This window comes from Wyeomyia smithii, chromosome 3, assembly GCF_029784165.1.
Source record: "Wyeomyia smithii strain HCP4-BCI-WySm-NY-G18 chromosome 3, ASM2978416v1, whole genome shotgun sequence".
Classification (NCBI taxonomy): Eukaryota; Metazoa; Arthropoda; class Insecta; order Diptera; family Culicidae; genus Wyeomyia; species Wyeomyia smithii.
This window is the reverse complement of record NC_073696.1, coordinates 135,182,383-135,199,429: the sequence shown is the minus strand read 5'-3', so window position 1 is coordinate 135,199,429 and position 17,047 is coordinate 135,182,383. Positions and strand designations below refer to the sequence as shown.

The 17,047-nt window shown below is 39.9% G+C and overlaps 1 protein-coding gene across 1 annotated transcript; it reads right to left on the bottom strand.

The window, feature by feature from the left end:
- Positions 1–1,874: 1,874 nt before the first annotated feature.
- On the bottom strand, positions 1,875–2,726 carry LOC129728581 (uncharacterized). The gene has a single exon (XM_055687028.1). It carries the CDS (start codon positions 2,724–2,726, stop codon positions 1,875–1,877), a length of 852 nt encoding a protein of 283 aa, XP_055543003.1.
- Between the last annotated feature and the right edge of the window lie 14,321 nt (positions 2,727–17,047).

The following is a 17,047-nucleotide window of genomic DNA, read 5'->3' as shown; positions in this document are numbered from 1 at the left end:
TCGTCGGTCCTCTGGTCATCGGCTAGGGCGCTGAAGTCGAGCGAAGGCAAGGCCTTGATGGCTTCGATGCGGGACAGCAAATCGGCGACGATATTCTCCCTGCCGACAATGTGCCGGATATCCGTCGTTATTTGTCCGATAAAGTCCAACTGGCGAGCTTGGCGGTCGGAAGCCTTGTCGGACTTTTGGTGAAAAGCAAAGATGATCGGCTTATGGTCGGTGTAGATGTGGCAGTTTCGTCCTTCTAACATGAACTTAAAGTGCCGCACTGCTAGGTAGATCGCAGTCAGCTCGCGATCGTATGTACTGTAGCGAAGCTGAGTTTTATCGAACTTTTTGCTGAAAAATCCCAGCGGCTGAACTTCACCATCGACGATTTGGTGTAGCACTGCTCCTGCTGCAATGTCGGAGGCATCGACCCATAGGGACAATTCAGCGGATTTGGAAGGGTGCGCTAATAGAGTTGCCTGAGCGAGTTGTTGTTTGCATCGCTCGAAGGCTGCGATATTTTCCTCTGTCCAAACTAGCGGCGAACGATCGTTGCGTTTGTTGCCCGGGGTCATTTTCAGCAACGGGATTTGGGCTTCGATGGCGTTGGGAACAAATCGTCGATAGAAGTTTATCATGGCCAAAAAACTCTTTAATTCCTTCACTGTAGCTGGTAACTTGATGTTCTGAACAGCTTCTACACGTCCCGGCAAGGGTCGGATACCTGCGACGGAAACGAAATGTCCCAGAAACTCCAGAGAGTCCCGTCCGAACTCGCACTTGGCGACGTTTATCGCAAGATTGTACTGTTTGAGCCTTTCAAACAGTTGGCACAGATGTTCTCGGTGCTCATCGGAAGATGACGAAGCGATGAACAAGTCATCGATGTAGGGAAACACGAAATCCAGCCCTCGGACAACCTCGTGGATTAGCCGTTGGAAGGTTTGCGCTGCATTCCGTAAACCAAAGGTCATGAAGGAAAACTCGAACAGACCGAACGGCGTCGTTATGGCTGTTTTCGGGACGTCGTCGGGGTGAATCGGTACCTGGTGGTAGGCCTTCTGCAAGTCAACTTTTGAGAATATTGTTTTCCCTTGCAAAATGGTGGTGAAGTCCTGCAGGTACGGTAGTGGATAGCGATCCGGTACGGTTTGGGCGTTCAGGGCACGATAGTCTCCACATGGGCGCCAGGAGCCATCCGCCTTCTTCACCATATGGAGTGGGCTGGCCCAGTTGCTGCTGGACGGGCGACAGATTCCCAGCTTCATTAAATGCTCGAATTCGGTACGAGCGGCGTCCAGTTTGTCCGGCGCGAGACGTCGGGGCCTGGCATAAACTGGTTGACCGGCCGTTACAATACGGTGCACGATCGAAGATTGGCTAACTGTTCCCGGAGGTGCTAACCGGGTGATACTAGGGAATTCTGCCAGTATGCTGGCATATAGTGACACGGCACCAAAAGTCTTTATTGAATAGTCGCTAGTGAGAGTGAGGGAACCGACCGACTCGAGGCGAGTAGTATTGTCTATAAGGCGGTTTCGTTTCAAATCGATCAACAGATCAAAGTTGCGTATAAAATCTGCTCCGATTATGCCCGACGCAACATCGGCGATAATAAAAGTCCACAAAAACTCGCGGCGGAGACCGAGATTAACTTTAATCAACACCTCACCGTACACTTCAATAGCAGTCCCATTTGCGGCGTACAATTTAACTGCTGATGGTTTCACTTTGTCTGATTTCATATTTATCGGCACCACAGACACGTCAGCGCCGGTATCGATGAGAAATTGCATAGATGTAGAAGAGTCTGAAATTTTTAGGCGATAGATTGCGGCTGTGTTGGAAACTTCACTAATTTCCCCCACAGGACCAGTAATATGGCGTCATTGCTGGTTGGACGAGGACTGCCGGCCGTTGGAGCAGGGTTTGCGACACCGGCGGGCATCGTTTCCGAACGTTCGATGGTACCAACACAATCCTACTGATGGTTCTCTCTCGCGACAAGAATTTCGCTGCTCAGCTACACGAGAATGTGAACGAGACCGACCGCGAGCATTCCTCTGACCGGGCAGCACTTTTTCGAGTCGTTTGGTGAGCTCAGCGATCTCACGTTTCAACTCTTGGATCGGATCGATGGCTGCAGTTTCCATAACGCTGGAGGACGCCATCGCTGAATTTTGTCCATTGTATTCGACGACGTTAATTTTTCGTAGGCCCATTGAATCCACAATGGCGTCGGCGATGGTGGTTTTGTCTGCCGCGTTTCCCTTTGAAGCAACTACCGCAGCTTGTGCATGTGGCGGCAGTCTGGGCGCCCACAGGTCTAGCAACACCTTGTCCCCGAGGGAATCGCCAGCCACCCGTTTCATCTCATTGTAGAGTTGACTGGGTTTTAGATCCCCCAGAGGCATGTCGGACAGAACACGTTGCAGACGGCGTTGCTGACTATCGGCAAAGTACTCGATCAGCTTCGCTTTGATGTAAGTGTACTTCTCGGCAGCAGGAGTGGCCTCGATAATCGACCGGAGCTCGGACAATTTGTTTGGTGGCACTTGTGCCATCACGATATTATACTTGCGGGAATCCTGCTGAGGATGGGATCCGATTCCCGATGCAGCGAACCAGAATTCGAGCGACATGAAATATGTCTCGATGCTCGTGTCGGCCATGCTGGGCGGATTGAGCCGCGGCGCGTGTATCGACTCAACGATGGTTTTATTGTCCTCCGTCGTCATTTTGCGTTTGCACTAACCGACCGTAAAACTACTTCGAACTGGCGATTCGCGGTACCCGTAGTCAAAAAGAAAGATCAGCGATTTTCGGCCCGATCACGTCGGGGTCACCACTTTAGCGTGCTATCAAATTGATTGGGCAGTTTCTCATAAAAAGATGTGCTCCGTTTGAGTAGCAGGCTAAGACTAATTGGTTTGGATTTATTAAAATTATATGAGTGTTCAATAGATCGGTTTTGTGTGTGGATTGGTAGAAAGAATATCGAATGATATAACAAACAATAGTGTGTCCTATATAAAATGAATGTAGCACGTTCATCGTAGTGCTCTGAGTGTCACACCAACCATCGACGCGACGAATGTAGCACGTTCATCGTAGTGCTCTGAGTGTCACACCAACCATCGACGCGACGAAGATAGTGATGATGATGATGATGTTGATGGTGACGCTACAGATATGACTCGATTAAATTAACAGCAGAAACGGCGAAGTTGAACTGAGTTTCCAGCTTCGAGCAAAGTTTTCGGTGGGGGATTGTGTCGAAGGCTTTGGAGAAATCCAACAAGAGCAGTATGGCTGAACCCTTTTTTGTCGAGCGTTTTTGCTAGATCATCGTAAACAGGAACCGCTGCTGTTTGTATGCTTTGCCCTTTACGGAAACCAGCCTGATGATCTGATAGCAGGTTATTATCCGTAATAAATGATGACATCTGCTGCTTCAGCAATTTTTCGAATGCCTTTGACAGGGCACATAGGATGCTGATAGGCCTGAGATTTGACAGAGCACTCAAATGCGGTTTCTTGCGTAGTTGAATAATCTTGGCCTGCTTCCAGCAAGATGGAAAGGATGATGTCTCAATGATGCGGTTAAACATATATGTAATTTGTTGGACAACTAAGGGCAGGATTATTTTCATGAATTTAATCGGCAAACCATCCAGACCGGTTGCATTTGAAGTAATGCTGCATATTACGTTCACCACTTCCCATGACTCCACTGGACGGAAGGAGAAACTGTAAGGCGAGTCTGGCATCGATCTTCTCCGCTCACTGTAATTATCGCTCTAGATGTAGCTAGACAAAAATGTGCGATTCACTTCATCAGGATGGAACTCACACACAGTTGATGATTTATTTTTACCCACTCCAATACTTTTCAGTCGCTTCCAAAGAACGTCTGACGGGATATGATCATCCAAAAGACGATTTAAATGGCGCGTTTTTGCCGCCGATACCATCGTATTTGTGCTATTTCTCAGGACGATATACCGTTGGCGTGCTTCATCCTTAGCTTCTATTGGTGCTCTGTATTTGTGCTATTTCTCAGGACGATATACCGTTGACGTGCTTCATCCTTAGCTTCTATTGGTGCTCTGATCCAGTCTGCGTACGCTAAATCACGTTCTAACATAACTTTCCGAATTTCATTGTTGTACCACGGGTTGGTTGATTTGTTTGCCTTGACTGTGCGAAGAGGAATGTAATCGTCATGAATTTGCTTTACTTTAGAGTTGAAGAAATCGACCAGCTCGTTTGGATCGTGAGTCGCAAAGAAAGTATCCCAGGGAACGGAAAGGATAGCGTTCTGCAGTGTGGCAGGGTTGAAGTTGATATAATCTCGATACGTATCGATCCTTTGAAGACACCTCGCATCAAAGTCCAGAGAGCCAAAAATGAGGTCGTGTTGTGACAGTCCAGGGAAGCCTACCTGATTAAAACGCAGAACCTTATCGCTGCAGCTTGTTATAAACAAATCCAGCTGCGAACAACCATCTCTATAAAAAAACGTGGGTTCTCCGCCGATAGAGGACATGGCGAAGCTTGTTAGCATGGATTTGAATTGCGCCTGTCTCCTACTTGGCTGGGACAAATTGACGTTAAAGTCTCCAATAAGCAGGATATTTTCGTAACGAGCAGCAAAATCGGCCAATTTGGCACTAAGAAAGCAAGAGCAATCATTTTCCGGGGGATTATATACAACGACGATCAGGATTTTATCGTCACCTAATCGAAACTCAACAGCCAAACATTCTGTTTTATCCTCTGATGACGTTGACAGTTGGGTGGTGAAAACCGTAGTGCAAGGTAAGTCCTTCTTGTAATAAACTACAATTCCTCCTCCACGATGATAGCCACGGTCGTTTCTAGCAACGTTAAAACCAGGGATGGCTATGCTACGATCACTATTCCTCGATGAAAGCCATGATTCGGAGAAGCAGGCAACCGATATTTTGGAATCGCGTAGGAGATCCTTTACTTCATCTAACTTGGCTGACTTTTTAGCGCATAAACTCTGGGCGTTCTCGTGGCATACATTTAACTTGCCGAAAGGGAGAGCAGCGTTCAACACCGCCCCAGGAATGTTCGTTGAGGTGTGATTTTGTATTAGTGGCATTATTTAAAATAAGGGAAACAGTTTTTAGGGGGCTGTAAAACAATAACAATGAACATGTTTGTCGATATTACATTTAAAACAATCTTCGAATTATTACAATACGTTTTGAACATTAAACAAAAAACAAATAGTGGACGGTAACATACGGTACTTATCTAGAAAATTGGTCAAGTTGTTGTTCGGCAGTTATGGCTACCGGCTGCTGATCAGCAGAGCGTTTCACCATGACAGTACCCAGTCTCGTGTATACTGACGATAACTTTCCAGCTTTCTTCAAACGCAGAGCTGCTGCCTTCAGCTTACGTGCAGCGATGGTTGAGCTCTCGTTCACGTAAATCCGTCGCTGCGAGTTGATGCCTAGATGACACAATTTCAGGTCCCGTTTTTTAAGGTAGCGGCTGTAGAAGTCATCTCGATGGTTTCGTAACGCAAACTGCACCAGAATTAAGCCATTGCTTTGGGAACCCGGACCCAAACGCCGTAGGTCGACCGATGGAGTGAGATCTTCTTGCATTCCAATTTGTTTCCACATAGCTTTGAAATACACTTTCAAATTTTCTGCTACCATGTACGGGATTCCACTCACGATCAATTCATTTCTATTCTCAAGGCTGCCGATTACCTGCGAGATATCGTCCACTCGTTCTCTCAGATTGCAATGCCCATCTTCATTTGTTTTAAGCTGTGCGGTCCATTCAGCCTTGAAGTTGTTGATATCGTGTATCACCGATTCTAGTTTACCATCCAGCTCCGCTTTCACCGCGCAGATTTGGTAACTGATATTAGCATCGATCTCTTCCATTCGTGTTAATGTTTTCTCGAATTGGCCGTTCATGGCTTGCAAAACGGCCTCCAACGTCAGAGTCTGGGGGGCATCATCACCGTCGCGATCAATTTCGTCATCTGATCGTACGCGCTTGTTTGTTTTTGCCGCGCTGCCGGGAGGAGTGCGGTGTAACGACATTGTGTTTGTCAAGCAGTAAACACACAAGCAAGCGACAGCAACTTATCGTTTGTATTTTTCGGCGGGCTCGACGTTGCAAAACAACAATGGTTAATCTAGTCCAGTAGATGCTCGGTTTTTCAACTGCAATTCCGATGTAGATCGGGAACGGCGAAACAAGATAACGCGTATGATATCACATAAGGTACTCAGGATTTCACTGGGAATACTTCAGGGGGAAATAAAAACGAGTTTACTCCACTATTGGCGATTTGTTTAACAGCGCGTTACTTAACAACATATATTGGCTACAGTGCTGCCAGATTAGTCCCCCGGCCAGATTAGATTAGTTAGAATTAGTCACGGATAATGGTGCAAATTTTGTGAGCGCACTAATGAAAGATGTGTGCAAGATTTTGAAGATCAAGAAAATTACCACTAGCCCATATCACCCACAGGCTAACTTGGTGGAGAGATCAAATCGTGAGTTAAAAACTTACCTAAGGCATTTTATTGGCGGAAAACCGCACACGTGGGATAAATTACTTCCATTTTTTACGTTTGAGTATAATACTTCAGTAAACTCATCCACGGGATACACCCCTTTCGAATTATGGAACGTACAGCACGCATTCCCACCTCCATTTACAAGCGGAATGGAGTGGACAATTTAACATATGAAACATATACATAAGAGATGAGAAATATATTTTTTGACTTCCACGCAAACGCGAAGGCCAACCTAAAGGATTCAAAGGAAAAGCGCAAGCAAGTGTATGACAGAAAAACAAATGAATGGCAGCCCATGTATGGCGATTTAGTTTTAGTGAAATCAGTCCCGACAGGACTAGGTCAAAAGCTCCAGAATATGTGGAGAGGGCCTTATGAAGTAGTGGAATTCCCAAGCGAAATGACCACAGTAATTAGAAACAGCAATCGTTTAGAAAAAGTTCATAATAACCGGCTTAAACGTTATTATGACTGATTATATGAACTTAAACTATGCTATAAAATAAAATGAAATAAAATAAGTTATAGTAGCAAGCACCTAAAGCTGTATGAAAAAGTATACTGAAATAAAATGGCGTTCAGAAATATGAAAAGTCGCCGAAATTATGGAAAGCCTTTGATGGACAAGTGTCAAAAGGGCGTGACGTTTACTTGGGGGAACACGTGGTTGAATTTATAGACAAAAAAATGACCTATTGTATGGGAACGCGGAAAACAGAAGTAAATAATACACAGGGAACGTTTTTATATAAAATACGAATTGGATAAATGGATAGAGTACAGATGAGCTCGTTAGTGCTAGGCAGACGTAGGAAAAAATGGCCAATGGCCAAGACGGGAAATAACAATGAGGGCGATTTTAAGGAGTTAAACGAATTTAGAACTGCATTTGTTTTATTTTTGTTTTGTAAAATGCAAATGTTAACATGGGAAAAATATATAGTGAATATGAGAACGGGGTTTGATAAATTAAAAATGGCTAATGGCCCAATGAGAGAAGAAAACCGATTAATGAAGTATTGGAGATGACCTAAATAACGAACGACAATAAAACTAGGAAAGACTTTGGACAAGAAGGTTAAACCTTCCAGACGAGGGGACTACTGGCGTTAAAAGATTCCACCTATCTATTGTTAGTTAAGATCGGGCGAGTGGAAACAACGGGGGTGATTACCCGGAACGGTTGAGATGAATGCGTATCAGGTGAACGGACAAGGGAGTAGTCAACCCAGTATGAATGGAAGTGCGAAATTTTTCTTTTATTTCCTAACCGTCTTATCTTTCAGGAATCTCTAAAGTGGGCGGTCGCACCTTCGGTCGGAAGGGGGAGAGGATTATGCAGGCAACCGCATACCAAGGCGAAGTGTAAGTAATGTAAGTAGCAAAAGACGATTTAAGAATTGAAAGATTACAGATTTTAGAAGAGATACAAAAGATTAAAAAAATACAAAAACAGGGGGGCTGTAAAAACAGACGAAAAAGTGAAAGAGACATTGTCATTGCAAATAGAAGATGATATGAGGTGTTAAGAAGACGCCATGAATCAGACGAACATTGTATATGAAGACAGAGGAAAAAATTTAAAGAAAAAAAAATAATAACGCGATTGTTTACAATGAAAAGATTTATTTATGAAGCGAAAGATAAAAAGAAAAAAAAAAGACTTGACCGACGCAGTATATTCAACGAAAACATGATGAAACAAAGATGAAGGGATGAAAGAATGATCTATTATGTGGAAACAGACTTGTTTTATGTAAATCGAAAAAGTTTCAAGGAAATGAAAGAAGATATTCAACAAAAAAAATAGCAATGAGATGAAAAAAGTATGTAACCAGGGCAGAGTATTTTTGCGATTTTATAAAAGTTATTTGAAGAACAATTGTTAAGAGAAAAAAAAAGTTAATAAGGGGCTACAAGACAAGTTAAACTGATATTTAAACGTGGAAAGTATAAGGCCTGTTAAAGATGAATCGGATTGATATGCGTCAAAATGATTTTTTTAATTTGGGAAGACATCATATATCGAAGTTAAAAGTAAATAATGAAATAAAAGAAAGAATGCACATTTGAATATTATTTCTGTAAAATCAGAAAAATCAAATACACACAAAAAATACTGTACAATTTAGTAGGGGAAGAGAATCGAAAGTTAACATAACGAAAGAAAAAGAATACGGGCATAGATTGTAAGTAGAAGTGTAGTAGAGAAAATAAAATGTAAGAAACCCGTACGCGAGTGAATTAATTTTAAACAAATGCCTTTAGAATGTTAACTACCAAGAGCTTTTTGATTTAAAATGACTCTCTGCATCTCTTAAAATTATCAGAATAATTTTTTTTTGAAAAATGTTCGAATTAGAATTTTTATAAAAGAATCAATCTACCATAAAAAAAATATTTTTCATTTTTCCATCCTGGACTTTTTTTTAAAAGTTGCGTTTTAACGTTTATTAAAAATAATTCAACACTTTTTTTTAATTGAAATTTAATGTTTATTTTTAATTTTTTTTGGTCAACAAAATTTTTTTTTGTACGGTGTACAATTTTTTTATGATTCATTTTTAATTCTCTACAACTCATTCTCAGATAGTTTTTCTATACAACCAACGGTTTATGGACTACAATGCTTCGAATAAAACCTATGCCAAAAGACATACGCCCTTTTAGAATGTAACTCATGGGCAGCGATGGAAACGAAACGATTATGATCCGATTGTCGTTTTGTCTCAAAGTGTACAGATTGCGATGTGTTCAAGTAATGAATAAACTTGAATCCTCTCAGTACGTCACGAAATGTTCATGCATTGTTCACTCGGAAATAATAAATACATGACTAGACTATATACAGCTCTTAGAAGAGAATGATCCGCGCAACTCGTTGTGTTTTTTTCTCCGTACGTGGCTCGTCGCACGAGTAAAAACGATAGCAGAAGAGAATAATAAACTTGACTTGTCTCCTTCGCATCACAGTGACGCAGTAGCAATGATGTGGTATGGTGACGGCGGGAGGGAGAGTTATTTTAGGCTATCGGATTACTTGGGCAACGATTGTTTTCAGCAGGTTTGCTACACCAGTTAATGAAAAACTGCTGGAGTAGTCTGAAACATAATAGGATGTTTTTTTGTTTTATTCATTTTTAAAAGAAGGCTGCTCAAGCAGGTAATACAAAAACGAATAGGTACTAAACTTTGCTATTATTCAATTGATCGAATTACGATTAGCTTGCGGTTATGTCGAAGAATTTATCTGCCTCTTGTTTTGTTATGGTTTGGTGAATGGAACATTTTCCTCATATTGATTTGAGAGATAGTGCTAAGAGGGAAGAGAGAGGAGGTGGCTACCTGATATAAATAAATTTAAAAAAACACAAGGTTGGCATAATTTGCATGATTGATCGTGGGTCGTGGACGCGAAATAAACGCAATAGTCATCTTCGCGTGCTAATTAGTAGACATTCAAATGCTTGAACCTATCTCCTGAAACTAATTTCTTTTTAGTCGTATTGAACTAAGATTTTTAGTAAACATAACAAAAATTCTTTTCTAGCAATAATAAGTTTCAGGGTACGTGTAATATTTTATTTTTTCCATCATTTCCTTTCGGATTGAACCTTTTTTACAAAGAATCACCGAATGGCGAAAGGACATTCCCTCTTATAAATCAGAAATCTTATATTGAATCCTGTTTGCCAAAAGGGTGTGCTAAATTAACTATGTTCACGCGCAAGAAGTTTTGATATAATAGCGGCAATTCATCTTCTAGCCCTCGAAAAATTCGTTCGTTTTATTTTTCCACCTAATCACGCAACCACACGCTGCGAAATCACTTCAAAGACTTTTCTGATTTCCGTGATATCCGACGCTGAACCGGCCAGCATGACCAAAAAATTGTTCGGGCTAATGGCACAATTCCCCTGCTGAAAAGCACTACCACAATGATTATTCAATAAGTTCCAGTACTATATGCACTAACCGCGTAAATTCCAGAGTCCGCGTAAAAAAAACCGCGTAAACTCCGGAATCCGTGTGAAAAAAGCCGCGTAAAAAAAAGCCGCGTGAAAAAAACGCCCATAGTGTAGTTTAAAATACACCTCTGTTTTTCTTTTGGAAATACTCGAATTGTAATCAAGAATAGAAAATAATTCTCAATTTCTGAATGATAAGTGAGTACTTGGTACAAGTAAGTACAGTATAGGTCCGATTGTTTAAGTGTTTTACTCATCTCGATTTTCTATAATTTTAAAATCGAACCCATACTGCATTAATTTCACATATACCATTTTTGAATGAAAAAGATGTGCTGCTTTTCTAATGACCTTGTTTCGGATAAATTGGTGTTGTTAAATGTTGTTCGTTCATGATAAGTCAAGTATGATTACCATAGTGTCAGTATCATATTCGACCAATAATCGAACCATAAGATCAAAATTGCACAGAAAAACTTCGAAATCCGTAGTACTTCAAATTCGTTTTCCTCCAAATGATAATTATATCACTCGATTTGACTTAACACCGATGAGATGAATGGATTCCTCATTTTAAAAAACGAAAGTTAATTTTGTTTGTTTTGATGAACAATGAACAAATAACAATTTTGTTAAAAAAATGTGTGTGCCTTTGTGTGTGTGTGCCTGTGCGTGTGTGTGCCTGTGCGTGTGTGTGTGCTTGTACGCGTGTGTGTGTGCGTACGTGTGTATGTGTGTGCGTACGTATGTATGTGTGTGTATCGATGTGTGTGTATGTGTGCGTATCGATATGTGTGTGTGTATGTATGTGTGAGCTTGGGAGTATTTATAAGCTCATTTTTCAAAAATCCATTTTATTTTATAAGACTACGAAAGATTACCTAAACATTGGGAACTATCCGATCATAGAGATATCGATTATATATAGAAACAAAAATTTTTTTTTTAGTTTCAAATATGACTTATCTAGAGCTAATATGTCGTAAGAGGACATCTATAAAATACGTTACGCTTGATGGAAAGGAAATAAAATTAAAATAAAATTAAAATAAATCGGAAATTTTGAAAATACAAAAAAAAAATCACAGGAGGGTTGAGTGCAAAGCCACGACCGCGAGGTTGAAGTAGAATACTTTTACACAGCTCTACTTACGGCTGCACATTAACCTACGGCCGGAAGAAACGGTTCACGCCGCTTTTCGCGTTTAGCCTGGCAGAGGCCTAATGTGCACGGCCAACACAATAGAAAGGTGTTTCCACATTGAAAATTAGACACGGCTTTACCATACTGCTACTGGTACCCAAAACTATTAACTCTTCAAATTAAGTGTTTTACTTGTTCTCAAAAGAACAATTGTTCAATTCCATATCGGATATAATGCAATCGCAGCTCTGTAATATTACCGACAGTAATATTCTTCTGAACAAAATGATCCAACTTTTCCATAAGATGAAGTGCCGGCTGTTGTACTGCAAAAATCTCGCCCGATCGCTCGCGTTGGCGTTCGTTCTCAGGCAGAGGCCTGAGACGTGGTGACCAACCACAGGGCAAGTGATTTGTTTATTTTAAAGGCAGCCACAGGCGCAACCCGCTGATATATTCTGTTACCGCTGAGTGCTGATATCTTCTGCTGCTGCTGTCAACGTTGTGGACGGTCCATCCAGCTCACCTTCCGACTAATGAATGTAGCTAGTTTTCCCAGAAACACACTTTTATAGCCGAAGGGTGCTACGAAATAGGCCACGCCCTATCAGTTCAGTTGTTCCACTCCCTAATGTTCTTCAGACAAATTATTCCACAATTCGCATTTGATTTTTGTATCCAGCGAATAAACACGGATGGTGCTCCCACACACGCGTCGGTTTTAACCCGTATCGTATTGCGGTTTGTAACATCAAGCGATTTCGTTTGCTCGCTGTTGCGTGTTGCATCATGTTGCAATTTGGCAGCTGGGAGACGACGAAATTCTGTTCATGCTGATTGATTGAATCGACTTCATATTAGCTCTGCATAGTCGAACTGACGGTCTTTGTGAATACGTTCTAACAGGGTAGTTTGTTATTCAAAGTCGGTTATGCTGATCGCAGCCTTGCGCTATCCCTACAGTGGGGGGTTTACTAAATAAAGTAAAAATCAGACAACTAAACAGAATTTGATTGCATCCCGCATAGAATGTCTGCTTGTGTTGATGCCAGAAAATTAATTACCTTCAATTATTTTTTTATTTGCCTTGAAAAAAAGCATTTTGCGGTTCAAAATCGGTTGCTAATTACAACCTTTGAGCTACCCTAACATTGGGGGAATTAAGATACACGGACAACATGCACTGTGGAAGCTTTTTCACATTCAGTAAATTAGACGGGTGCGACAAATTTAAATTGCTAGGATGCAACACAGAATGCTTGCTTGCGTTGACAAAAATTATTAACTTTCAATGACTTGTTTATTTGCCTTGGAAGAGGCATTTTGATGTTCAAAATTGGATTTCCTGATGGCAATCTTCATGCTGCCCCAACACGGGGGGAATAATGGGAGTCTGGCGACACACGCTGAGAACCGCGCTGCTCCTGAGACGTGATGACCAACCACAGGGCTAGTGTTGCTGCTAAGGAAGGACGACTGCTGTTGTCGCTGTCTAGAACTATTATGAGCGGCTCCGGCTGAAACAGGCTCTTATATAGGCCAAATAGCATGTTTTCAATTGCAAGGTATATGATCCTGTCGACCGTGCTTGGGAAGCAAGCATAAAACGACCAATCAGAGGTCGAATTTTTCGTTTTGACAAGGCTTGACTATTTTCAACAGTACAATAGTGTGAATAATAAAATTACAATTATCTTCTTTTGGGAAGAATCTTAGAAGATTTTCCAATCTATTGCTGCAAGAACGAAGGAAATCCATCGAACACTAACCGATTTATTAGCATTTGAAATTGGACATATTTTTCACTTTTTTCGGTTTTAGATTTTCATTTCACATCCCTATGTAGCCGAACTTCCTGAGAGAAGTATTCTACTTCAAAATGAAAATAAATTTTTTTTTAAATTTCAAATATGACTTATCTAGAGCTAATATGTCGTAAGAGGACATCTATAAAATACGTTACGCTTGATGGAAAGGAAAAAAAATTAAAATAAAATTAAAATAAATCGGAAATTTTGAAAATACAGGTCAGACTCGATTATCCGGAGACTCGATTATCCGGAAACTCGATTATCCGGAATTCGATGATCCGGAATTTTAGACTCGATTATCCGGATTTTTTTTTTGGTGTCCGTTTTCAATTTTAATTCCGAAATTTTGCCTTTACCATCCCTTCTGGCATATTTGTTACCATTTAAGTCACTTTCGGCATGTTTGGGACAAGTTCGAATTGAGTGAAAATAATCAATGTCCAATTTTTTTTTTTTACTTCTTAAGATTTTACCCCCTTTCGCCTCAGAAGTAACTTCTGGTTACGCCACTGCATCATACAAGTAGAATAAAGAAAAGAAATATTTATTTTATGTTCGTTAATCGCAAAATTTCAGTATTTTTTGTGTGATTCGATTTAGCATTGGCCGATATCGTATCGATACTTACGGTATCGACACCTTAGGGCCTAAATATCGTTATTTTTATCGATGCAAGCGACTTCGATATAAAGCTGGATCGATACTTTCACCCCGATATTTCTTCGATACTGAAGAGAAACTATGAAATCTGAAAATATTGTTGATTGCTACAAATTGTCTAACGGAAAAGTCTTGTAGAAGTGCGCGGATATCAAAGTCTTCTACAAACAATGCAGAAATTCGGTTTGTGCTCGTTTTGTAAAAGACACCAACAGGATTGAATATACCCGCTCATTTCTAAGGCGGGTTTTCATGCCTCTTGCGAGAAAAATGCTGCCGCATTTGATAATCCTGTCTGTGCAGAGCAAAATCGTAAGCGCCGAGTTTTTGTAAAAAGGCAGGCAATTGAGAATAAGAAGCCAGGATTATCGTGCTGCCCTATATTTCAAATAAGGCCGCAGACGCGCGTATGCTATTGCATCGATTTGTGTGTGTGACATATAATTCTGTCACCACTGTCCCATTCTGGTACCATTAATCTATTGGCCGCAGGGATACAAAATATGCAGATTTGTATTCAAAACGCAGATTTTTAGAGTCGGTGTGCAGATTTTTATTGATTCGCAGATAATTATATTTTTTCCAGAGTCTCTGCAGATTTTTGTCAGAGTTTCTTTATGTTTACGCAGACTTTCTCAATATCTGTGAAAATTTTTGCAGACTTTTGCCTGCGCGAACGCATTTTTTCAAATCACAGGCAAATTTTTTACAGACGCAGATAAGCAGATATTGTCGGTTTTTCGAATAGTTGCTTAAATTTTCCAAAAACACCTGGCATCTCTGATTTTCCGTATTAATGATCAAGAAAAAATGGTAGCTTTTCATAGACCTGTTTCAAGTAGCAGGCAGAGTATCGATACAGCTGGTATCGATGCTCCGCCCTCAATATCAACCTGGCATCGATACAACCAGGGAGAAATTATCGATACTCAAGTATCGATACTTCTGCAATTTTTGGCCAATGCATTTCGATTATCCGGAAAACTTGATTATCCGGAATGAAAAAATTTCTGATGTTCCGGATAATCGAGTCCGACCTGTATTTAAAAAAATTTCATAATAAAAAAAATACCCAAATAAAATAATACATACTGAAAATACAAAAAAAAATTGAAACAAATTCGAAAAAATTAAAAAATAAAAGAATAATTTAAATTTTTAAAAGTTTGAGAAATTAAATAAAAACGAGTTGGCAAATCAATAATAAACCCTAATCAAAATTTTTCTTTAGATCTGACTGCAATTACACCAGGAACAACCACGAGATATATATTTTTGTAAGAAATGTAATATTGACTTTTAGGGGAATGAGTCAAACATAAAATTCTTCTTATTTATTCGAAAACAACAAATCATTTATATAGAATAAAAAAAATATTTTTCTTTCTCTGATTTGATTATGGGTCAGAATTCGTGAAACGGATCACTAAAAATCACGGTGTCTATTTTTTTCAAATAAGTATTAAAAACTTCGAGTTTCACTCGGGAAGTTGTTATAGTCATTAGTCGTTGCGGCACCAACTTTGAAGGCCCATATCTTTAGATCAAAATATAACACCACCGCGAAATTTTCAGAGAAGTTTCGAAATTTCGTCAAAAATACTTGTGATTTTTTCCAGATTTTTCAGTGCCCCAGAACATAGATTTTCAACATATTGTTTTGAATAGTTACTATTGAAAAACTATTTTTTCTCCAAAAAAATATTCTCGTAAACTACAAATTCGGATGCATCTGCTGTGAAAATTTCATCAAATTCGATGCATTATTTTTAAAGCTATGTCTATTTAAAAACAATTTTGACCTAAATTTCAAATGACAATAACAACTTAAAAACTTATTCAAATTCAATAAAAATTACAAAATCAACTTCCCGAGTGAAATACTTATTTGAAAAAATTAGACATCGCGATTTTTAGTGATCCGTTTCACGAATTCTGACCCTATATATATAAAATACGATTCTATTTAGTGAAATAAAATCGTAGACTATGTATAATCAAGTCCGACCTGTATTCTCCCAAAAAAGCATTTTTAAATAGCTTCTCAAAAATGAGTCGTGTTCCAAAAATTAGCCAATAGCACAAAATGGCATCTTTCGCCCATAGAAACGTCTATGCATATTTTCAGCCAAGCCAAAATAACATTTTGAAAAAAAAAAATTAACTGGTAGGTACATATTTTATAAAAATGCTCATCGTGTTAGATTAAAAAAAAACAATTCGGTTGTTTCTTAGAAGAATATATATTAAAATGTTTGTTTCCAAACTGGACTCATCCGGTTGCCCAACGTGTTTAATTCTTTTGCGGCGCAAAAGGTTTTCTACTTCGTCATCTGGAAGCCGTTTTCCAAAATTCAAAATATTAAATTCAACGGGATGCTGCTCCCGGAGATGCCGATTGCAGTTCGAAATAATAATAGTTTTTGGCCAGTAAGTACAATTCTCCGCCGCGGTGCACTTGAAACCGCCATCCTCTACTGCGAAAACTTGCCGAACTTTTTCGGATATATTAATCTTTTCTACCTTTTTGTTCATCCTGAGTCCTGACACACGTTTTATACAAGCAAGATCTCTAAACCAACTGGGAACTTGAACCTGCCACCAAAACAAACTCATTATGGAAGTAGGAGACAACACACTTTTTTTCACTCTCTTTTTGACAAAAATCTCAATTATTGGCTGAATGATCATGAATGATCTTTGTTCATCATATGTACATGTTGCGACTAACCCCATATACTCAGCTGTGCACATTTAGATACAGATGTTGTTGTTAGCAGTCACAAGAAGAGGTGAATAGTGCGAAGGAAGAGAAAGAGAGTACGCCAGCAGGGATACTATTTACATGGTGCTCCTTTGCAATCCTCGTAACTCGTCTTACACATAGATCTG